At 37.9% G+C, this 23,941-nt stretch overlaps 2 protein-coding genes and 1 pseudogene across 6 annotated transcripts; 2 read left to right on the top strand and 1 right to left on the bottom strand.

Moving 5' to 3' along the window:
* Nucleotides 1-617: 617 nt before the first annotated feature.
* On the bottom strand, nucleotides 618-12,102 carry LOC122047242 (UPF0114 protein in repA1-repA2 intergenic region-like). 5 transcript variants are annotated; one of them, XM_042608392.1, is made up of 8 exons: nucleotides 11,632-12,102; nucleotides 11,468-11,545; nucleotides 6,542-6,635; nucleotides 6,045-6,172; nucleotides 4,095-5,961; nucleotides 3,814-3,971; nucleotides 1,531-1,566; nucleotides 618-850 (listed from the first exon to the last, which is right to left on the bottom strand). In XM_042608392.1, the coding sequence occupies exons 1-5, from the start codon at nucleotides 11,881-11,883 to the stop codon at nucleotides 5,752-5,754; spliced, it is 762 nt and encodes a 253-aa protein (XP_042464326.1). In that variant the 5' UTR covers nucleotides 11,884-12,102; the 3' UTR covers nucleotides 618-850; nucleotides 1,531-1,566; nucleotides 3,814-3,971; nucleotides 4,095-5,751. The 5 variants fall into 5 exon arrangements, with proteins under 5 accessions (XP_042464326.1, XP_042464327.1, XP_042464325.1 ...); XM_042608393.1 differs by having other exon boundaries at nucleotides 3,814-3,942; XM_042608391.1 differs by having other exon boundaries at nucleotides 3,814-3,935.
* A 441-nt stretch (nucleotides 12,103-12,543) lies between these two features.
* LOC122047241 (peptidyl-prolyl cis-trans isomerase CYP19-4-like) lies at nucleotides 12,544-15,656 on the top strand. Its single transcript, XM_042608389.1, has 7 exons — nucleotides 12,544-12,719; nucleotides 13,289-13,367; nucleotides 14,200-14,247; nucleotides 14,359-14,382; nucleotides 14,876-15,058; nucleotides 15,134-15,209; nucleotides 15,287-15,656. The coding sequence occupies exons 1-7, from the start codon at nucleotides 12,648-12,650 to the stop codon at nucleotides 15,423-15,425; spliced, it is 621 nt and encodes a 206-aa protein (XP_042464323.1). The 5' UTR covers nucleotides 12,544-12,647; the 3' UTR covers nucleotides 15,426-15,656.
* Nucleotides 15,657-16,476: 820 nt separating this feature from the next.
* Nucleotides 16,477-23,812, top strand: LOC122047238 (annotated as a pseudogene).
* Nucleotides 23,813-23,941: the final 129 nt, after the last annotated feature.

Genomic DNA, 23,941 nt, shown 5'->3' with positions numbered 1-23,941 from the left:
TTCTTAAACTCAATTGCCTTGCATTGCCACTTTGAATGAGGCCATAAAAGAAAACGATTAGTGAATATTGTTCTGCTCATGAATTTAAAAAGCTCATAATAACAATTAATATATGAAGAACTTTCTTATCTAGAACTTCTAAAAGTTGATGCTATTAGAAGATTTGGGCAACAAAGTTGCATGATTTTCCTCTAACCGGTTAAAACTTAGTGAACATTGCATTTGATTCACCACAAACATCATGCAGTAAAAAACCAGTGAAAATTGAAAAGTGTATGATAAAATTGGGTGTGCATATATAAAGATTTTTAAAGTTATACTATATAATTTTATCAGAACTTTTGATGTTTTGCAAATCTCAAAAATTGATATGTAAAATTATTATTTAAAATTATCATATTATTTCTTAGTCGATAAATTGGCCTAGCAGGGGTGAGAATGATTTGATTTATCAAATTAAAATTTTAATTGAATGGAAACCGATTTATATATATATATATATATATATATATATATATTTTGCCTTGTTAAAACTAATCTAGAGAAAGATTGATCCAATTATTCAATCATTAGCCTAAAAGCTTAAAACATGAAGCATAAAGCATGCCATTCAATCATTAACCTTATCAATCATTAAAAATATATCTAACCGAGGAGGACTGTCTTACACGTGAAAGAATAAAACATGAATGTCTTTTTTTAACATATTTTTTAGCTATACAAGATCAGATTGAATCCAGTGAAGTTTCATCAACATATCCTTACCTATTATAATAATTAGACACAAACATCTTTAATGAAGACAAATTGTGGTGGCTTAGTGGGCGTCATGTGCTGCACTCATCTCCATCTACATAGGCACATTTAAATAAATGGATAAATAAAAGATACAGCACATAGAAAAGCACGAATCTCTCTATGTGCAGTCTTACCCTGTATTACATGAAGTTATTTCCACAACTAGAATTCATGACGGCAAATTTTACCAAAGCTCTTCTTTGTGAGAAATCTTTTAATAGAAACAGTAAGTTATATTTTTTTTGTTTAAGTCACCAACAACAATAGAGTGATAGCATCCGAAGAAAACCTGGTTTGGGAGTTAATTATCGTGAGTTCTTAATTAAGAGAAAGGACCACAGCAGGAGATTATATTACCTTGTCCATTCTTAATGATAGAATGGAGTAGAAAATTAATGAAGCACTTATAGTCAAGGAATCGGATAAGCTTAATTAGTTTAATTCATGCAATGGAATGTATTTGAAACAACCGCTATTATATTTTCTGTGTCATAAAGAATAAGTAATAGTTTTATAATGATAAGTAATCCTATATAAAATATTTTATCCCTATCTAATTTCAAAAAAAAAAATCTTTGAAGGATAAGAATTTGTAATCTAAATTCATTTTACAATCAGACATAAAAATATTTTATTTTACTTTTACTATGAAGGAATTCCTACGAACTGAATGCACAAACAGTAGTAGAGGCATTATATATCATCTTCATAACTTAGTTTCAGCGTACTAACCTCAACTTGCTGACTGTGTGAGTTCAGGTTGAGCTCCTGATGAAAGAATAGTTTAATGATGCATGAAGAAAAGAACATACAGAGTGAACAAAATATGTAGTAGAAGAAAAAAAATTGAAATTTGCAGTAAAATTTACAGTACAAGGAAACAAGTCGTTGGACAAAATACAACATCGCCTAGTTGAATATTATCAAACTTTATACTATTCACCCTAAACAGGAACCTATCGAAAACTACAAATTAAAGCACCTGGAGAAATAAATGAAACATAACACATGGACATAAAAAGGCGAGTTTCATGCAACATTCAGCTGGAGCAGCGGTCCTCAAAGATGTGAGCCGGCTTTATCACCGTCAGTATCAACGAGAGGAGGGGTGCTATGGCCAACACCAGGGCTGTGACCGGGACTAGTGGATGGATTTTGCAACAAATATCGACCATGGCTCCCCTTGAGGAACTCCATACAGCATGGATCCTTTAAAATGGTCGAACTGTAAGCGGTGGACATGGGTGCATGAGCTTCTAAGGTTCTTGCTTGAGCCAAATGGCAGGCTTGAATGAGGAGAATGGCAATGACAATTTTTGCTACTGCAGAAGCTTGACTGGGAGAAAGAGCCATGGAACAGGGTTAGATTTGCAACAAAACTAAGAAGCAACACTTGGATCGTGGATTGCTATGAAGCTATGGCTGAGAGTTCTCTTCTTTATATAGTGAACTGGAACACTTTAGTAAGGCATGCATGGCCCGGTTGCAAGAGTTTCAGAACCCACCGTCCCAAAAGAGGCCTTCTCCTAGCCATTCATACCAGAGAAAAAGCAACACAAATTTGGACATAGGACACTGCTATCTTTAGTAGTCCTAAGTAACATAGTTAGATCATGTGAAGTGAAGTCAGTACAAGAAAGTAAACTAATTAGAGAATATTGTCATTGATTAGACAGCACTAAGATAACAAAACCAAAAGCTGTGTAGTTTTATTCACGGAAGCCAATTTGATTGGAGAACGACCAATTTTCCTAAGTTTGAGAATGGATCCCTTGAGATGAGTATTGGCGAAGCATCTGCTTTATTATCTCATAAAGAGTGCAGAGCTCAAAGAAGAAAATCCGGAAATTGAGATTTCCAGATGAAGTAGGTGCTTCAGTAGTGAAACTGATGCTCCATTTACTAAGGAACCCTTTCAGTGGGTGGAAAAAAGTTAGCAGAGTAAACAGGAAAAAGATCTTCAGTGACGGAGACCAGAAAGAAAGGAATTGCAGCTTCATCATCTTATGAATTAGAGTCCGACAAATTGAAGCCATGTTTCTCCATTTTTTAGACAAAGGTAAGTTTACTTTACCTGCAGCAAGTGGATCAACAAATCAAGACAACTATACTAAGTAGCCAGAAGGTAATTCTTCTCCGAATCTGCAAGTTCATGGGATTCAAAAGTATTTTTTTTTTCTGGCAAAAGAGTTCCTGGAACACTAGTGGAACCTACATTCAACCACATCCGTACTCTGAACAGTACCAAAAAAAAATGATAACTGATCACCTTAGACTGTCGATGTCAGGGTCGCATGCACAATCTTACATTAATGAAAGCAAAGAATCATGCAATAGGGTCCAAGGTTGAAGTGTTGGGTTTCAAAATGCTGTTACTGATAGGACTTCATGACAGCATAAATGGGCATTCAAAATGCTCAGTCCTGAACATTTAGAATCAGAAAGATATGAGAAAAAGTGGAGGTAATGTTAGGCTTCCAATCCAAAGAACAAGATATTACAATGCAAATTCAACCTTCCAACCTAATAGTCCTCATCTAACTCCCACTGTAGGTTGGTCACCTACATTAACAGTGGGCTGTCATTACAGAACTCCAGTGTGCTCCCATGGGGGAGTCTGTGATTCAATCTCAGCGTGGTTCGCACTTCAATCACCATATATGTTCTTCAAAGATGCAAATTTTAAGAATTGAGTGACTGAACAAGTAGTTATACCAAGTCATTCCTTGATGTGCAAATGAGGAAGTTGTTTTAAATCATTGGAAAACAAAAAAAAACATTAACCTACGATTGACCAGTAACTCTAAGATTCCAAACTTGATAAACAATAGGACTACAATCTAAACATGAAGGACCAACAATTGAAAAAACAATCTGGAAGTTCATTGTTAAGTACTATAAAGGCATGAACGAAGACCAACTTTGAGCAACTTGACAAAAACTATGAAGATAAGATTTCTACTTTATCACACAATTCAATTCCATTACATATAGAAGAACAAATGCAATAGTTACCTTAAAAAGTAAGCTCTTTTCCACAATTGGGTGGAATGGGGTTGGCTGAAATTCTTTGTGTCCGCTTTCCTCCTCGAGATCCAGAACCAAACAGCTTTTGGTTAGCCAACCATTACCATCGACTGTATTCTTAAATCAGAAATGTAAATGGTCCTATTCTGGTCAGTAAACAAAGATAATCATTTACATTCATTAAAATCCTAACCATCAGTTTTATGTGGGATCAGTAAAGGCTATACTAGTGATTTGTTTTACACTTATTTCAATTTGCAGGAACACACCAGGTATGCCCTCAACCTTCATTGATTTGGTGGATGAGTTTGAACACGTGAACATCGAGTTGCAAATATCAACCACAAAGCTGCCATTATTGCTCTGTACACTGATGCCATGGTTTATCTGTTTCCCTCCACCATTATCCTGCAGTCCATGACTCTAGCCAGAAAAAGGTTAGCAGGAAAGAAAGAGAGGATGGTTTTTCATGTATTCTCCAGTTGAAGAGGGAAGAAAAGCTTATATGTTAATTTGGCATATAACCATTAATCAGACCAGTATGTGAGACAACTAATAGCTTCTTTTATATCCTAAACCATGTCAACTTAACAGGTGAACGATGACACAAAGTCCCTTTGTTGTTTTAGTTGCAGGCTGTTAAAAGCTCAGAAGTTTTTGAAGACTATATGAAGATAAGAATTTTGAGATACTTACAGTAAAATGACTACAAGGAACTTTTATATAATTCACTCCAGCTTCATCAACAAATTTTCCAGTAACACTTCTTATTTTATAATTTCTTTATTATCACCTAGAATTTAGTTCTTTTACAGAGAATTCAGTACATTTTTTTTTACTTAATAAATTCAAAAAGAAGCAACTGCTTGTGAATTTTCAAGTAACTAAATGGGAGAATATTTGCTACTGATGTCCTGAGTGTTACATTAATGAACATAAAGAAATCATTTCATAGTATAACTATAAAACTCAGTAGAATTTGTTTAAATTTTCACTAGTTTAAGAAAATCATAAGCTATATCTTCAGATACAAATATGTTCCAAGACAATATTCCCTTATTTAATCTCTAAGATAATTTATGTGTGGTCTTTAAAATCCACTAACTAGAAAATTATTTCCTTTATTCTTCCTCCATCTTTGAGAAAATAAATCTCACATTCCTGTGATAGTGTATCAGAGGGTCCCACACCTGTGATATGTCACCCTGTGTGTTTCTGTTCTACCCACAATTTACCACACAAAAGATGCAGCAGTACTAAAGCATTCCAGCACGAAAATTTATAAATATACATGTTCAGGGACCGATAGAAGTGCTTAGATTCTTTAGACCCCACTTCCAGGTAGATGGAATTTTTGAAGGAACAAACTGCTGGAATGCCATATTCTTGGTAACTAAATCCAAAATAGTAACTCTGTATTGCTGAAAAAACCAGTTCATCCAGACATGCTCTTGGAAAATTAAGTTCAACATACACAAGAAGGTATCAGTGTGATGAACAAAAGAAGTATGAAGCAATATTAACCATATAAATATAAAATGAGCAGCCTCGTGCGCGAAACTCCGGCCAATACGGGTCTCAGAGAAGGGTCTATTGTACGCTGGCCTTATCTTACTTTGCAAGAAACTATTTCCAAGACTCGAGCCCATGACCTCTCTAAATCCGTCAGGTCACGGACAGTAACTTTACCGTTGCACCAAGGCTCCTCTTCTAATAACCATATAAATATGATAATTAAAATTTTCTAGTGAAGGTTCAGAAGAATAGCACTTATTAACATTTCTACTAAATGCGCTTAACGACAAATACATAGTTGAGAGTCATGTCTGTGAGTGATAAAGTACTCACGAATCACTAGAGAAAAGTTGTCCTTACACCAAAAGATAGTGGGATACATTTCAAATTGCTGTCTCAGTCATGTTTACTTCATTTGGTAGAATGAAGCTTGGACAGAAGATAAAGGCAGCCAGAAGATAGAAGAATAGATGCTGCAAAGCATAACAAATCTGTTGGAGAAGATATGGTCACCTTCTTGCTCTTTTCAAACATTCCAACCAATAGAACCATCACTATCACATGACCTAACTTGGTCTTTAATTCGTTGATAGACTGAATTTCCAACCATCTTGGACGCTCCTAAACAAGTTAAAGGGTTGAGTGGTTGAGAAACTAGTGATACTAAAATAACAATCCATCATTACTAAAGTAATGAGACAAACCATTAGTTTAAATAACCCAAGAAGGTTTGATCCATGGGATGACATCTTTGCTATGTCAAGATTACTGATGAAGATCTCGTACAAACCCATCCCGAAGACAAGCATCACAGTCCCAACAAGATAGACATCTGAAAAATCAAAATAACTGACGTTATTGATAGATTTAGACATTTAGTTATCATCAAGGACTTTTTTTAAAGGATCATGTCAGCGTGAACATCTCTATCTGCTTCAACCACCAAAAAATATACCAATTTAAGACCCAACTTTTGAATCATAATATAAGATGGTCTAAAGAACACAGGCACACAACATGATTGGTATTGTAATGTGGAATTGCATATCCTCCTAGCATTGTGAAAGAGATAAAGAGGCTATTCAATTGTAGAAAATAAGGACACACTTCTATGGATGATTTACACTGTTATAATTTACTAGTAGACAGTGTGGAAAAATAAGCTCCTATTTCAAAATCTATACAATGCAATTGTCAATACATATTGGTTTACCAATGGCTTCAACCAACATCAGAACCACTTTCGCTCCACTGTCAAAATATTCTCTGTAAGAATCTATCACACATGTGCAACCCTGCAGAAGCACTTGGTAGTGTTAAGAATGGTGACTGTTTAAGCACGGATGAAATTAATCCTTGGCATGGAAAATAACTTAGTCATACTGTAAACTTTGATGCTTATAGATACAGTTGAAGCCTGGGGAAAACAATTTCAGTTACATCAATTTTCATGCTTATAGATAGGTGGACTTTGACAAAATGCAATAGTCATATAATGCCAAAAGTTCATAGTTTTTACTTTTTGGTACCTGAGTACCAAAGAAAAGAGCTAAAAACTATGACGAATCTGACAGAAAGGGAGCTCAGTTTCAATTTAAGTTTTTACCCATACCATAAAGCAGTAGACCACTACACTTTTACTGGTACTACATACTACTCAGATCATTTTGAAAACTAAATAATATGCAAGAGTTTTTCTTTTCATAATTTCAGTACTCTTAACACCAAAATAGCAGGTAAGCTACTTCAGCTAAAATTATATTCTTAGTCACAATGAAAGCAGCTCAACTCATCAATTTTTGAATATATTAGAGCAATTCTTAGGACGTGTTTTTTTTTCTATTTGGGAAATAGAAGCAGTAGGAGTTTTGGAGGTTGCGGTGCTAAGTGCTTTAAATCTTCCAATCCTATTTCGAAAATACATATAGAAGGGAGATTGGGGAAAATCATGAAATCATATTAATGGAATTGAATGCAGTATCAAAGAATTTTCTTAGAGGGAAAAGAAAGGCACCCTCCTTTCACACGTTACAAGAAACAAGATGTATAGTGTTGACAATCTGGGGTTGGCTAAATGAATTTCATCCCACTAAGGACTATAAACTATTTTACACTAATTGTCAAGGTCTAGTGGAACTCTCAGTCTATGATCTGGGTTAGGTTCAAGCATAAAATATCTTCACATTGCAAGATTAAAGACTATGGTTTGCTATTTTGACTTTGGAATCATAGTAGTTTTATGCTCTTACAATCCACTTTTTCTCCTCATAGCTTCATCCATGGAAGATGTATTTTGCTCCAATTGAAAATTTCAGCATAGGAGGGAATATGCTGTAATCAACAAGCAGGGTTACTTTTTTAGCTTGGTCAATCAAACAATCAATAACTTAGATTCTATTTATTCATTTTAAGTGAAAGTTTATATGTGTATGATAAATAAGTGCATTCCATATCTGAGTTGCATGGCATGTCCTTGTACTGCATAAGCTATCATGCTACATGATAGAATATACAGCCATGGACCATGGGCCTCAGACCCGTTCTAAAACAGCACGTGGGCCCCCCGTAAATTGTCAAAATAGATGAGTTGTCAGAACACATGGATTTCCAAACACGTGGAGTCATTTGTGTGATATAACGTGATCCCCACACGATCTCCACAATGCAAGATATGGGTGATATGACCCTTGATACAACGATGGGACACCCTCCTTACCAAGACATGACATCTTGTCAAAAGTGCATCATCTCCTCTGACAGCCATAGATGTAACACATCACCCCTTCGTGCTATAAAAAGTCTCGCCTCCGTAAGCCAAGGTATGCTGGATACTCATTACTATACACTCAATTTCATTATTCTAATGTACTATTTATCTTCTCCATTTTTAACATCGTCGGAGATTGACTTGAGCGTCGAAGTGAAAGGTCGTGGCACCCCCAGTCATTTCTCTAACGTTCTGTTTCCCTCTTCTTATCTTCTAGCAACCTTATAGGCATGGTTGACCAAGGACTTTCGGAGATTCTCGGCTCTCTATTCCTGACTTTTTGGAGGTCTGGCAATTCAGCCTACCTAAAAGACAGCTCACCTTCTTCGCTCTCTGAGTCATGGCAACCTAGTCCACATTCCAACAACAACTCACTAGTAGTCCATCATTCATCGCTTCCAAACGGGATCAAATTTGGCGTCGTCTGTGGAACACATACACATGATCTGAAATATAAAGATGGATGACACCAAAAATTCACTGCCGTCACCATGGAAGATTTCGACAAACACAACACCGCCATAGTGTAAGAGTAAGAAATCAGAATTTTTAGGCATCATTCTCGTTCGACCGTTGTGTTAGAAGCCAACGGATCATTGTCCCAACAAGATCCTTCCTCTTCATATCCTCGGCAACTCTGATTGCACAAGCATCCCATTGGAAAGACTTAATCGGGAGCTCCATCATAATTGGGAGCTCCATCACAAGCATCGGATCGGCAAATGGTAACATCAAGTTTGTCGATCGATAGCATGGAGTCAAAATTGGCAGCATCAAATGACAAAATCCGTTCGGTTGCAAAGGGATAGTCAAACGAGCCAATCAAATTCTAATTAGCCAAATCCGAGCAGCTTCCCATTCCAATCGGCTTCCAATGGAAATGCCCAACCGGCGCGGTCTCATCTCACTCTCCCAATTGGCCAAATCCAAGAGAATTTCATTTACACAAAGGCCAAGGTAAGGGCACCGCCTTAATAGCCGGTCAGTCAGTGGCTTCAGCTGGCAACTTAATTGGGGTCAACAAAGCCGATCGGCAGATTAATCGGCACAATATCAATCAACTCGGCAATTCTAAAGTGACAAATGTTGATCGGCAAAATCCAAGGTGACATGCTGATCAAGCTCGACTTCACTCGGCAATAGGGAGATTCCAATCCAATAAGCTTCAATGGGTAATTCCAATCAAAGTGAAAGTAGCCAATCACATTTAGCTAAATCCAAGAGGGACAAATTCCAATCAAATTCAAGTTAGCCCATCAAATTCCAAGTGGAAAGTTTCCAAAAGCCAAACCGGCAATTAAAATCAAAATCAAATGAGCAAAATCTGGTCAACAAACTCCAAGCTTCAATTGAAGAATCCAAGCAGCTTCAATCTGACTGGCAATGGCAAAATTAGCATCTGATAAGCAAAATGCAACAGGAACAATCTGATCAGCAGCCCCCTTTTGGCTTCATTGGGCTTCACTCGGCAAACAGGAACAATCCTTGACCATTTCACTTAAGAAATTCTCATTGGCCAAATAAAGCCTGATCGGCTACTACAATCTAATCAACAGTTCGGCTTCCAATCGGCAGCTCCGATCAATCATCTGATCGGCCATCCAATCGGAAGCTCTAGCCGACAGCTCAACTGTGCCAAGCAGCTCATCCATCCTGCTTGTCAGTTTGAGATTATCCGCTTAAGCCATCTCGACAAATAAATCTGAATTTGAATTTTAGAAATTAAATTCAGACTATGTCCCTATCCTTACAACAGGCAAAAAGGTTCTCGCGTCTCTCGACCAAATTATAAGCGTAGTTCCCACGTGCCCCAAAGACCTTCTAGTTGGCAAAACATCCAGACTCTTGCATCTCTCCACTGAGTTATAAGCGTGGTCCTTACGCGCTCAACGACCTTTCGATCAGCAAAACATCCAGACTCTTGTGTCTCTCCACTGAGTTATAAGCGTGGTCCTTACGCGCTCAACGACCTTTCGGTCAGCAAAACATCCAGACTCTCGCGTCACTCCACCGAGTTATAAGCATGGTCCCCACACGCCCAACAACCTTCTGGTCGGTAAAACATCCAGACTCTCGCGTTCCTCGATTGAGTTATAAGCGTGGTCTCCACGTGCCCAACGACCTTCTAGTCAGCAAAACATCCAGACTCTTGCGTCTCTCAACCGAGTTATTAGCGTGGTCCCCACACGCCCAACACTCCGTTGCTCGCTCGGCACTCACTCCGCACACAAACAATCGCTCGCTCAACACCCGCTTAGGCGATAGGTTTAGTCCAGTCAATCGACTCGCACCTCCTTCGACTAGACTTGAAGGGGAGGCTTGTGATACGATGTGTATGAAAAACTACCACAGATGCAATGAAGGTCAATTAGATGCTGAGCTAGGTTAAATTCAAGAGGGGTCAATGGGACCATCTCTATCCCATTGATCTGACTCGCTAGTTTTCAGTGAAAGCCGACCCACCAGAGTCGACCTTCTCGTCTTTCTCGCCGAGCCAACCTGCCAGTCTTCCTGACCGAACCAAGCCAACCCACCATTCTGCGGTTGATCCGATACTGACCCAGGGGCTCAGGTCCCCGATCGAATATCCAGCTCATTCCCGACCGGCTCTGTCGCTCAAACACTTCGGCTCAGCTCCACTCCGACCCAACGCCTCTCCTAGCCGAAATATCCAGAAGAGCACGTGGGCTCCCTGTAGCTTGGCAGAATACATGAGTTCTCAGAACACATGGTTGTACAAACACATAGAGTAATATGTGAGACATAACATGATCCTCGTAGGATCTCCACAGTGCAAGATATGGGTGATATAACCCTTGATACAGCGATGGGACACCCTCGTTACCAAGACATGACATCTTGTCAAAAGTGCATCATCTCCTATGACATCCATGGATGTGACACATCACCCCTTCGTACTATAAAAAATCCCACCTCCACGGGTCAAGATATGCTGGATACTCATTACTACATACACTCATATTTCATTATTCTTCTGTACTGTTTATCTTCTCCATTTTTGACATCGCCAGGGAATGACTGGAGCGTTAGAGTAGATGGTCGGGCACCCTGATTGTTCATAACGCTTTGTTTCACTCTACTTGTCTTCTAGCACCTTGCATGCATGGTTGACCCGGGACTTGCGGAGATTCTCGGCTCCCTGGCTTTTTCTTAGAGGTCTAGTGATTCAACCTACCTAAAAGACAGCTCACCTTCTTCTCTCTCCGGGTCACGGTGACTTGGTCAACACCAGTAACACCTCACCGGTCTGCTTCATGGGATCAAGAAAAAATAGCGCATCTTCAAGCAAACCAAAACACCATCACTATTCAAAGAAGCAATCTAACAGTCCGATCGTACCTTGAGAAAACAAATTATGGAACCCATCAGAGAACCAGCCACTGCGAGGAACGCAAAAAATCGGCACTTGTAGATTACCTGAAAAAAGAAACAACGATGTGTCAAATGACGAGCAAATTTCAATTTTTTTTTCAATGTTAACGTAAGTGAGAAAGGTCCTTCGCCTTTTCGATCTTCTCTTCCACGTCATCTATTCCTCCCAACAAAGCCAGCGGTGGCGTCCTGCGAAGGCCAGGTCGGGCATCGGGAGCGGGAGCAATGGCGGAACATGAGACCGAAGTGACCTCGGCACCGGAGCTCGCCTTCACGGGAGCGAAGGAGACGAATCGCACGACCCCGCGCCCGAAACTTGGCCCGGTGAGGGTGAGGGTTCCGGACTGTCCCAACCGGGGAAGAACGAAGGGGAGGGACTCCATCGATGGAGGAGGGCGGTCGCAAGGCCAGAAGCGAAACTCGATCTGCGCACTCGTAGGGAGAGCGGTGGCTTAATAGCTCCGGAGTTACATTTTGGATGGGAGACGACGGAGACGACGACGACGCAGTCGCTGCCGCGGCGACGGACGCCCGCCACATGTTCGGTTTCTGCTCTCGCCAGCAAAACCTGGCGCACGGGAACCGAACACCTCGCTGCGAGTCCAAATCAACCATTTAAACCGGCCGCCCCGTTATATACGTACACGAGATGGAAAACCGTTACAATCATGGTACTAGCCGAGCTACGCCGTCCACGAACATAACGGGTCGAGCTATCTTTTTTTTCGAAATGTTCCTTAGTATTTTGTATATTTTCAGCTTGTCACAAATAATATAACAGAGATATTAAATACTAGAAATAATAGAAATTCCTTTGAAAATAACGATTTTTTTTTTCGATTTTTTGTCGACCAAAAAATTCACTTTAGTTTATAAATTTTATTAATTAATATCTCTCTCTTCATTGGACACTAAACTTAGCTATCACCACTCAATTAAGATTTAAATCAACAAAGAATATCCTCGAAAAAACAATTATTCGCACGAAGCTATTGACCAAATATGTTACTTGGGCTTGCCCGGCCCATGCTTTTTAACAGGGCCAGCGCTGCGCGTCATCGTAGGGTTTAGGAGAGGAGGAGGACGGCGAGCCTTCAGATTGCAGATCTCGCACTGACGAGAGCGTAAGAGCGAGGTGGCGACGACTATGACGCAGCGAATGGCATCCTTTTGGCTCCGGTGGGTTCTCCTCTTCACCGCCGCCGTTGTCTTCGTCCAGGTTCGCATATATGCACATACGGTCCGTTCAATTCGGCCCACATCAGTTCATTCTATTCGTGTTCCCGGATCATCGGATGGAATAAGAGACGTGGTTTGTGACGATTATAGGAGGGAGGAGGCTTTTTTGTCTTATAGCTCTTTTTTAGCCCGTTTGAGTGTAGCGAGATCGATTGTCTCCTATCTATTTGTTGTGCATTCAATTTCCTCTTATGATAGTTTTAGATGATTTGCAGTTGATCACTTTCAGTAGCAAGCAGGATTTGCTTAAAGTAATAACGCCCCTCTAGGTTTTCTCCTATTCGACAAACTATATTTTCCCTCTGAAGCACCACTAAAGTTTGCTTAGATTTGTAATTTTTATCATCTCCTTCAAGTTCAATATTTGCGTGCATATTGATTCCAGTTGCTGTTGTTCAGTTCTGCAGCCATTTTAATTATACTTATCATGCCCTCCTTCAATTTCCAAATAGATTTACATCTCAATGTCGTTTCTGGACATTTCAGTGCTGAACTATACTTGTATACCAATAGACTATTGATTGCTCACAATTCGGCTTTACATTTCAGGCTAAAGCATCTCAAGAAAGTTTAAAGGAAGTCACGCACAAGGTCTACTTTGATGTTGAGATTGGTGGAAAACCTGCTGGTACGCTGAGCAATCTCAACCCTTGTGGATCTTAGAAGTGGCCATCTTGAACCCAAAAAAAAAAACTGCGCATGTTATGCATTTTCGTGCTTCCATACACTTTATCTTTACAATTTGTTGAATAACATTGGTAATAATTATGTGGACTATGCGTGTGTTAGTTTAGTGGGTAGCAAGATGATGTTATACCTCTTAGCTTTTAAATATTTAGATGTGGTATTCTTTTTCTTAATGGCAAAGTAACCTACTCGAGGAGATAGGATTTGAGTCAGTTATTGACTTTTTAACAAATTGAACCAGAAATGGAAGACTTGGCTTATATGATTGTGAGGTCTACAGAATGGATTGGTATCACTGTATAATGACTGCTTAAAAATAGCAGGAATTTTCATATTTACCTAGAGATGAGTATTTTTCTAATTTATATATGACGTTTTGATAATTAACTGACTTGATTGCAATGAAAGATGAAGTGTGCAACTCTAGTTCTGCCTTCCAGTTTGATATAAAGTTTGTGAGGTAATTGACTTTGGTTTGCTTTTATGGTGCAATGGTAGAGCCATAGACTATATCTAGGATGGCTTGATTTGATGAATTTTTACGCAAAATACTCATATTACATCATCACTGTTTTATTTGTTCCTCATATATATTTTGAACATACCATCCTCTTTTTTCGAACATTGATTCCTTTATATTTATTTTAGAAGATCATAATCACTAATGTGCATTGTATTCCTATGACTTTAATTATTGACTTATTCTGTGTCCAATATCTGAAAATACAAGGAATACTTGTTGTTAACGATGATTTTGAATTGTTGTATTCCAGGTCGGATTGTCATGGGCTTATTTGGCAAGACTGTGCCTAAGACTGCAGGTATGTATTTGTCAAATGCTGCTTCATTTCATTTCTCACCAATTGCTGTACTGTACAAAGCTATTTTTCCTTACTTTAGTTTTCTAATATTGTGCTATGCTGCTTACACAGAAAACTTCCGGGCTTTATGCACAGGTATGCTTTGATGTTGGTGCAATGCATGATTTTATATGGGTGCCATTTGTTTTTGCTGGTCTGGGCTTGCTGAAAATTGCTAGATTTTATCCTATAAATGTTTAGCGGAAGGCACATAGTTGGGACCCTACTGGAAGAATTAAAGAATGTCAAGATGGAAATCCTTGAGAAGTTAAAAAATGTTACCCTCACTCCTAGACAATATGGACTGTGATGTAAATGCAAAATAAAAGAAGATAGAAACAGCTTAAAGAGAGGTGTATCTCTTGGTTTCGAGCACTGATGCATATATGATTTCCCCAACTGAATTAATGTGCATCAAATAATAGTTAATGATATCAAATACAAATTGCATTTAATCATAAGAAATTTTTAGAATCTAGAAGCTATATCTATTATATTTTAAATCAGTATCTCTAGATTAATTAGTATACTATGGCAATTATAGTGTTAATATATATATCGATAATTATAATCATTTTCTCGTGTATAGGAGAGAAAGGTGTTGGCAAAAGTGGAAAACCTCTTCACTTCAAAGGCAGTAGCTTCCACCGAATAATCCCCAGTTTTATGATCCAAGGTGGTGATTTCACGCATGGTAATGGAATGGGCGGAGAGTCTATCTACGGCACAAAATTTGCTGATGAGAATTTCAAGCTCAAGCACACAGGACCAGGTACTATCATTTCCCTCAAGAAAAAACTGCTATGGTCAAATAGGTGATTCTACTTTGCTTGATTTTTTTTGACAGGACACTTATCGATGGCGAATGCTGGCCGTGACACCAACGGATCTCAGTTCTTCATCACCACTGTAACAACCAGCTGGTATTTGAAATGCGCTGCACTGTTTTTGTCAAATGTAATGATGAATTATTAGTCGCTGATTTGATTCCTTTTCATAGGTTGGATGGTAAGCATGTTGTTTTCGGAAAAGTGATCTCTGGCATGGATGTGGTATACAAGATTGAGGCTGAAGGGAGGCAGAATGGGTCGCCTAAAAGCCAAGTGGTGATCGCTGACAGTGGTGAACTGCCTTTATGATTCAATCACTCGATAAGCCAGTCATTAAGGAGTCTTTAGGTACTGCTGCTGGATCTTCTGTAGAGTCTATAGAACTCATGGGTAACATTCTGGATTAAACATCTATGTCTATTTTGTTTGATATCCTTCTGAATCTTGCTTCTTAAGCATTTGGACAATGATCATTTGCTCGTGATCCTAAACATTATATTTTGAAGAATTTTGGATATGTTAAATTCATATTTGAAGCTACTGAAGCAATTATTTATAAATAGTTTTTGCGATTAACAAGCTTTTTTTAAAAATTAAATTTTAAATATCTAATATATATATTTATATATCATAGGACATGCATTTTGTTGAATAAAGAATACTAGAGATCTCAACTTATAGCCAACCTAACGGTTGGCTAGGGATAGAAGTGGTCAAATACAAACTATTATATTTTGATCTTTATATTTACCCAACACTTTTAGATAAATATATATAATTGTGACTAATTGACTAAATTTATATACTTTGAGTAATTCTAAATAATTGATCAATTAACTACAATATTTTAGGTACTGATATGCATATATAAAATAAAAAAAAAATTAAAGTTCGAATTTCAATATATTGTAACAAAAGTGGAATACATCATCTCAAAAAGATAGAGGAAGATTTTTTTTTTCAGGAGGATTTTTTTTCGATTTTATTGAGATTCAAATCTTTATTCTATTATAATAATTCTATCTTGTATTAACTAACTCAATTTCATCCCTGACCTTAGAATTTCAATATAGATGAATATTGATCGGTATAAATTATACTTCAAATTTATTCTATAAATAAATTAGAAAGAAACATTTTATTTTAGAAATTAATTGTGAAAAAAAAAAAATTGATCCGCTCATTAAGCACTCTAAAAGCTACTTGAAGGCGGGCTTGTAAATCGTGTACGGTCGAGATAAGAACGTAACAAGTTTCATTGGACGGATAAATTATGGTTACACTTATTTTGGGATTTTTAAAATAATTTAATTGAATATTATCGCACTAATTGCTGTAACTTATAAAAGTGTATAATAACATAGATCTTTTTAGGTTGCCGAGTCTCCAGCGATTCCGCACGCCTCTCTCTCTCTCTTCCCTGGACGGCGATCAACGACGGAACCCAGAGATGGCGGTTGTGAGCTCCGCAAGCGGCCTTATCGCGATGCTCCATGAGCCGCACCCCGCGCTGAAGCTCCACGCCCTCGAGAAGCTCAACTCCCTCGTCCACCTCTTCTGGCCCGAGATCTCCACCAGCATCCCCATCATGTGAGCCCTTCGCCCGAATTTCCCTATAATTTGGCCTTTTATTCTTGATTTTCTCTTTACGTGCTTCCTGTGTTTGGGATAGGGCTTCGGTTTAGGTTGTAGATTTGGTGTTTCCGTCCTTGAAGTTTGTTAATCTTTAGAAAGTTACTGGAGGATGCGATCATGGAAGGTGCTATGAGGGTTTTCAGTTCGCATGACAATGGCTTGAACTTTGGACGTTGGTTTCAATGTGTTTTTTAAGATGAGAAAATGCTTATGAATGTCATTTGAGCTTGGAAGTGTGGTATTGTTATGCGCCGTCGAGAAATAATTCTTTAATGTGGTTTGATTTCTTTCGTGCTTATTTTTACAGTAGTATCATTCAGCTTCATATTTTTCAGTGAAAGCTTATATGAAGACGAGGAGTTTGATCAAAGGGAACTTGCTGCATTGGTGGTATCCAAGGTGATGCTGCGATCCTTTTCCTTCATTTTCTTTTTCATTTTAACAAATTAAATTGTGGTGCCAAAGTATTTGTTGATACTTGACTTTTAACTTTTGTCATTTCGTTTTTACTAGCCAGGTCTTCTACTATCTTGGAGAGCTTGACGACTCATTGTCTTATTCTCTTGGTGCTGGTCCCCTATTTGATGTATCAGAAGATTCTGATTATGCTCATACTCTATTAGGTATAGGATTCTGGCCAAATGATTGAGATTTCATTTTTCTCTTCCAATTGTTGTCAGTTCTGATTCATTTTGTTGTTCCTTTAGCCAAAGCACTAGATGAATATGCTACCCTTAAGTCTAACGCAGCAACAAGTGAAGATCAGTCAAAAATGGATCCAAAGTTGGAGGCAATAGTGGAAAGACTACTTGACAAGTATGTTAAGAAATTTTGCACAAATGATGTTTATTTATTACTATCTAGGAAAGTATCAGCATATTTTGTTGATTCAGGTGCATTTCAGATGGCAAATTCCAGCAAGCCATGGGGATGTCCATCGAATGTAGGAGATTAGATAAGCTTGAAAAAGCAGTTACTCAAAGTGACAATGTTCACTGTGCACTTTCATATTGCATAACACTTTCCCATTCATTCGTTAGTCACAGAGAATACCGCTGTGAGGTAATGCTATCCTTGTTGGCTAAGTTTCAATAAGCTCATTAATATATCTACAGTCACATATGTAGGTTGAATCAAATTGCAATTTTTATGAGTCTCATTTTTCCTTTTTGTATTTTTTTTAAATGGTACTATGTGGAGCAATTATTTGTAGCACTAATAAACGATAAAATGAGAAACAATGAGTTAAGATGGTATAGACTATCAAAAAATGTAAATAGATTCTATAATTAGATGTGTTGAATTTAATAGAGTTGAAGGGGTCAAGGGTGATCAAAGAAATTTCTAAATGTAATAAAAAAGTTGTCAGTGAGACAGAGACATCTGAATATTATTGGCAATGTTAAGTAGTCTTGCATTGTGGTTAACGGAGGTAAGATCCATACAGTTGTCCTCATATAGGTGGGACTAACATGGATTGATGTTGATAAAAAATATACAGTTTTAATGTTATGAATTTTCGGAAAGATGGTATACAAAATAATGAAGGGGAGCCTTGTCGCAACGGTAAAAGTTATTGCTATGTGACCAAAAGGTCACGGGTTCGAATCCTAGAAACGACCTCTTGCAAAAAACAGGGTAAGGTTGCGTACAATGGATCCTTCCTCGGGATCCCGCATGGCGGGAGCTTCGTGCACCGGGCTGCCCTTTTTATGGTATACAAAACAATATATGCAGATATAAAATAACAAACATGTCTAGATATTATCGGTGATGTTAATAAATCTTGCATGGAGTTCGTATAGAGGTGGGACTTACACAAATTGACAATGATACTAATGATATAAGTTTTCGGAAAGATAGTATACAGATAAATATGTGCAGATATAAACTAATAATCATGGCTGTTTCATCTACAATTGGCGTGGTCCCATCTTTTAACCTTTTTGCTTAAGGATATAAGCTATATGCTATCTTTTCTTTGAAAAGCTTGTTGTTTCAAGATAACTTGTTGGCGGTATTGGTTATTCATTAATCACCAGGCCTTCATAGTGAAAAATCCAAACCATCTTGAATTAAGAGAAGCAAAAAAATGTGGGCTAGTATGGAAGATATCCTCATGATGAATTTTAGGTCTCATCGTGATCATTTAAAAAACCATACACAGGGCTACAACTTAAATTCCATGCAGTTCAAGTATTTATAATGCCAAGAAACGACTCACATGATCCTTGTGATTCTAGTAGATTTAGAAAAGTATATTTTACATTGTAAGGTATGTTTTTATTTTATCAAAAGATTTAAAATCTGTGCTATCTCTTTCTGTGCAATTACAAGCACTTGGCTCAAGACTAAAGGATGATTTTGGTGAAGGAGCTTTGCATTAACATTATGGGGTTATATAGTCCCATTACATATAAACTTTAATTGCATTCAATATGGTTGTTTTTAATGATTTTGTAGCATCTTAGGAGCACATTCTGATCCATACTGTTTCTTATTGGTTCTTTTCTTGGATTGTGAAATGAAAATCTTGCACAAAACTGTATGCATTTGTTTCGAGTGTGACAATTTAAGTGGAAGTTCGGTTTTTATGATCAATCCACTTGGACTGAGTTCATAATTTTGCTAATTTAAAAAACATGCATGACAGTTTCTGGTGTTTAATTTTGATAGATAGGTTTGGTTAGTTATAAAATATGCTAGCATCTTCCATCATTCGGTGTGATATTAACTTTCATAGTGGCATGAACTATGCTAACATCTTTACTGTAACAAATATCTGGCCTGTGCTTCAACATGGATTCATTCACCTGTTTTGCATTCATTTGAACAAGAAAAATACTTGGATGTGCACAAACAAAATCCTGTTTTGTTCTATGTTAGGATTTGGCCTGAATATTATGATTTATTGCACAATAAAAGTTGAGATCCATTCTCCAATTTTGGGTGAGAATGACTGCTCAAAATGGCATGTGACGAGTTGTCTAATTGTTTTTGGTTTAATGCTGCAGGTTCTTCGTCTGCTGGTCAATATATATCAGAGGTTGGATTCTCCTGATTATTTAAGCATTTGTCAATGTCTCATGTTTTTGAATGAACCAGAAACTGTTGCAACCATTTTGGAGAAGTTGCTATCAGGGAACAAGGTACTTAGTTATATTTTGCCTTTTGTGCTTCATTGCAATTCTGACATTTTGATTTATTTTCCTAGGAGGATGCACTTCTTGCATTTCAGATAGCTTTTGATCTTGTGGAAAATGAGCACCAAGCCTTCCTATTAAATGTTGTGAATCGTTTATCAGATTCTAGATCTCAAGTTATCGACAATGTGAATGCCGATCAAGTATCATCTACTCCAAATTCACAGAATGGGAATGTTAGCGCAAACGCAGAGGATCTTCAAATGATTGAAGAATCTCATGTTGCTAATGGGACTGCTGAAAATAACACTGAAATGGACACTACACGTAATGAGAGGCTTGTGAAGATAAAAGGAATTTTATCTGGAGAAACATCAATTCAGTTGACTCTACAATTCTTATATAGTCAGAATAGGTAACACATAAGCATCTTTCTTTATTGGTGAGCCATGGTCTTTATCCTTGTGTAGCTTATTTCGATGAAAATTGATACCATTGTGTCTTAATGGTAGGTCTGACCTTTTGATTCTTAAGACGATAAAGCAGTCAGTGGAAATGAGAAATAGTGTGTGCCACAGTGCAACAATTTGTGCCAATGCGATGATGCATGCTGGAACAACTGTTGACACTTTTCTTAGAGAAAATCTGGTATGAGCATACATTAGTATATGCCATTTAAATTCTTTGATTTCTTCTCCTTGGTCTATCTTTTTCAATTAAGTAATGTTGTTTGATTAAAGAAAACTCCATTATGATCATATAACACAAATTGTCTATATTTTTCTGCATTTGCTTTAAGTTTCAAGTTTCTCTATTCTGTTGGCAGGAATGGCTTAGCCGAGCAACAAACTGGGCCAAGTTCAGTGCTACCGCCGGGCTAGGGGTCATCCACAAAGGTCATCTGCAGCAAGGAAAGTCCCTGATGGCACCATATTTGCCTCAAAGTGGTGCTGTTGGTGGCGGTAGTCCTTATTCCGAAGGTGGTGCACTTTATGCTTTGGGATTGATTCATGCTAACCATGGAGAAGGCATCAAGCAATTTCTTCGTGAAAGCCTACAGAATACTAGTGCTGAGGTTGTAATACTCCCCAAACATTGTTTTCGAAATTTGCCTGTGCAAGCATCAAATCTCTTGACCTAGTCTCATTTGATATGTTAATATATATTTTACAGGTTATCCAGCATGGAGCTTGCTTAGGTCTTGGATTGGCAGCTTTAGGAACAGCAGATGAGGAAATATATGAAGATGTCAAAAATGTGCTCTATACAGATAGTGCTGTGGCTGGTGAAGCTGCTGGCATCAGCATGGGGTTGCTCATGGTTGGGACTGCAAGTGAGAAGGCAAGGGAAATGCTTGCATATGCACATGATACACAACATGAAAAAATCATTCGGTAAGTATGGTTTGTGTATTTTTCTGAATGGCATGTTTGACAAAGTTCTTGTTTTTTTTTTTTGGGTAGGTTCTGCACTGTTCATTTCTTTTTTAAAAAAAAATAAAATCTCAATTTCTGCTAAGATATGCCACTTTATGCACTTGAGTCTTAAATCAGGCCGAAAATGAGATTTTTTTTTTGTTACATCCACTAATTAATAAGCCATATATTAATCTGTATTCTTTTTTTTTTTTTTTTTTTGCAGGGGCTTGTCTCTTGGAATTGCTTTGACAGTTTATGGAATAGAAGAAAACGCGGATATTTTGATTGAGCAAATGACAAGGGATCAAGATCCTATACTTCGTTATGGCGGCATGTACGCCTTGGCTTTAGCTTATAGGGGAACAGCAAACAACAAGGCCATCCGTCAGTTGCTTCATTTCGCTGTCTCGGATGTAAGCGATGATGTACGAAGGACAGCTGTTCTAGCCCTTGGATTTGTGTTGTACTCGGAACCTGAACAGGTAAGTTATTTGAATTTATTTAAATGAATGTCTTGTGTTTTAATAAATATTCATGAAGATAGCACTCCCTGCTTTTCAAATTTAATTACATGTGCAATGTTGTGCTTGCAAGATTATCTCCTGTTGTGGTCTTCTCCTTCACCCTCGTTTATTACCAACTTATGATGATGTTTATAGCAACCCCTATGCTTTTAGTATTGTCAATAAGTTCGAGTCAATATTTCTTAAGTATTTGTTTTTTTACCTTAATTGTATTAGTTTTTGTAGTCATAACTTTTCTGATATTGCAGACCCCAAGAATTGTTTCCTTGCTGTCCGAGTCTTTCAATCCTCATGTTCGTTATGGTGCAGCTCTAGCAGTGGGCATTTCCTGTGCTGGTACTGGTTTGAGTGAGGCCATTTCATTGCTTGAACCTCTAACATCTGATGTCGTGGATTTTGTCCGCCAAGGAGCCCTCATAGCTATGGCTATGGTTATGATCCAAACCAATGAATCCTGTGACTCTCGTGTTGGAACGTTCAGGTGCTTGCTGACTTTATTTAGGCTTGCGATAAAGCAGCTGACAACTGTCTTGCTATATGTAGTAAATCTTCTTAATATTTGCAGGCGGCAATTAGAGAAAATAATTCTTGATAAGCATGAAGATACGATGAGCAAGATGGGTGCAATATTAGCTTCTGGAATTCTTGATGCTGGTGGAAGGAATGTAACCATTAGACTACTGTCTAAAACAAAGCATGACAAAATCACAGCCGCTGTTGGGCTTGCAGTTTTTAGCCAGTTTTGGTATTGGCATCCCCTTCTCTACTTCATAAGCCTCACTTTCTCTCCAACTGCCTTCATTGGTCTTAATTATGATCTAAAAGTTCCAAAATTTGAGTTCCTATCAAATGCAAAGCCTTCCCTGTTTGAGTACCCTCGCCCAACCACGCCTCCGACCTCAATTTCAGCAGTCAAGATGCCTACTGCTGTTTTGTCAACAACAGCCAAAGCAAAATCAAGAGTGAAAAAAGACGCCGAACATAAAGGCGCTTTGGAGAAGTTGTTAAGTGACGATGTGTCAACTGCCTCAGTTTCTGCAAAGTCTAGTAAATCTATTGAGAAGGATGCTGATGCAATGCAGGTAACTTCTCCTGTGATCGCTTTTTCGGTTATTCTAACCATGCTATTAGAATGTTAGTACGTCTTTATGTTGTCAATACAACAAAATAAATATTCTTTCTGTTGGTACCCTAATCTTTTAACTTTTATACAAGGCTCTTTGGATTCTTGTTCAATAAATTCCTGTAGGTTTGTGCTTGTGTTACGCAGAACAAATCACAAAAAGTAGCCTACATAGATCAAAGTTCAGTTTCTGAAACAGTTAATTTCTTTTGATTTTTTTTGAAACCGTAACTTCTTTCTCAGAACAATTGTCTAACACAAGTTCAAATTTATGGGCTATTTAGAGTTTCCTGCCTTTTATATGCAAATAAGCTAGTTACCGTTGCTTCCAAGAGGAAGAATAAGTTAACAAAATTTGTTCTTCCTTTTCAGGTGGATACTGTTTCGGAAAAGAAAGTGGAGTCTGAACTGTCCTACGGTACTTTGACAAATCCAGCGAGGGTCGTCCCTGCACAAGAGAGGTATATCAGATTCGTCGAGGGAAGCCGATATGTTCCCGTCAAGTTAGCACCTTCTGGATTCGTGCTTTTGAAGGATCTGCAGCCATCTGAAGTGGAGGTATTCACCCTTTCTGACACACTGGCGATGCCACCACCCAATACATCAGCAACTGGAGCAGCTTCAATTGGACAGCAGGGATCAGGTTCTTCAGCGATGGCAGTAGACGATGATTCATCATCCGCCTCAATTATTTGAGTACAGTGCAAATCCTCAATATCCTTTATCTGCATATTAAGGCGGTGTGTTCTCTTGTTAAGATTGCTGGGTATGAATCCAGTAGATGGATGTTACTTCATTGAAGGGAAAGAAGATGAGGGAACAATTATTGAAATATCTTCTTGATCAGCCTCAACCTCTGTCTGTCTTCCCTAATTTTATCGTCAAGCAGCAGCGCCAGTGGTTATTCAGAGCCGAAATGATATGAAAGAAACACTAGCTCCCCTCTTCTGTGCAAAAAGAGGTATCTTTATTCATTGCATAC

Source organism: Zingiber officinale, chromosome 2B (assembly GCF_018446385.1).
Source record: "Zingiber officinale cultivar Zhangliang chromosome 2B, Zo_v1.1, whole genome shotgun sequence".
NCBI classification, from domain to species: Eukaryota; Viridiplantae; Streptophyta; class Magnoliopsida; order Zingiberales; family Zingiberaceae; genus Zingiber; species Zingiber officinale.
This window is presented reverse-complemented; position numbering and strand designations above follow the sequence as displayed.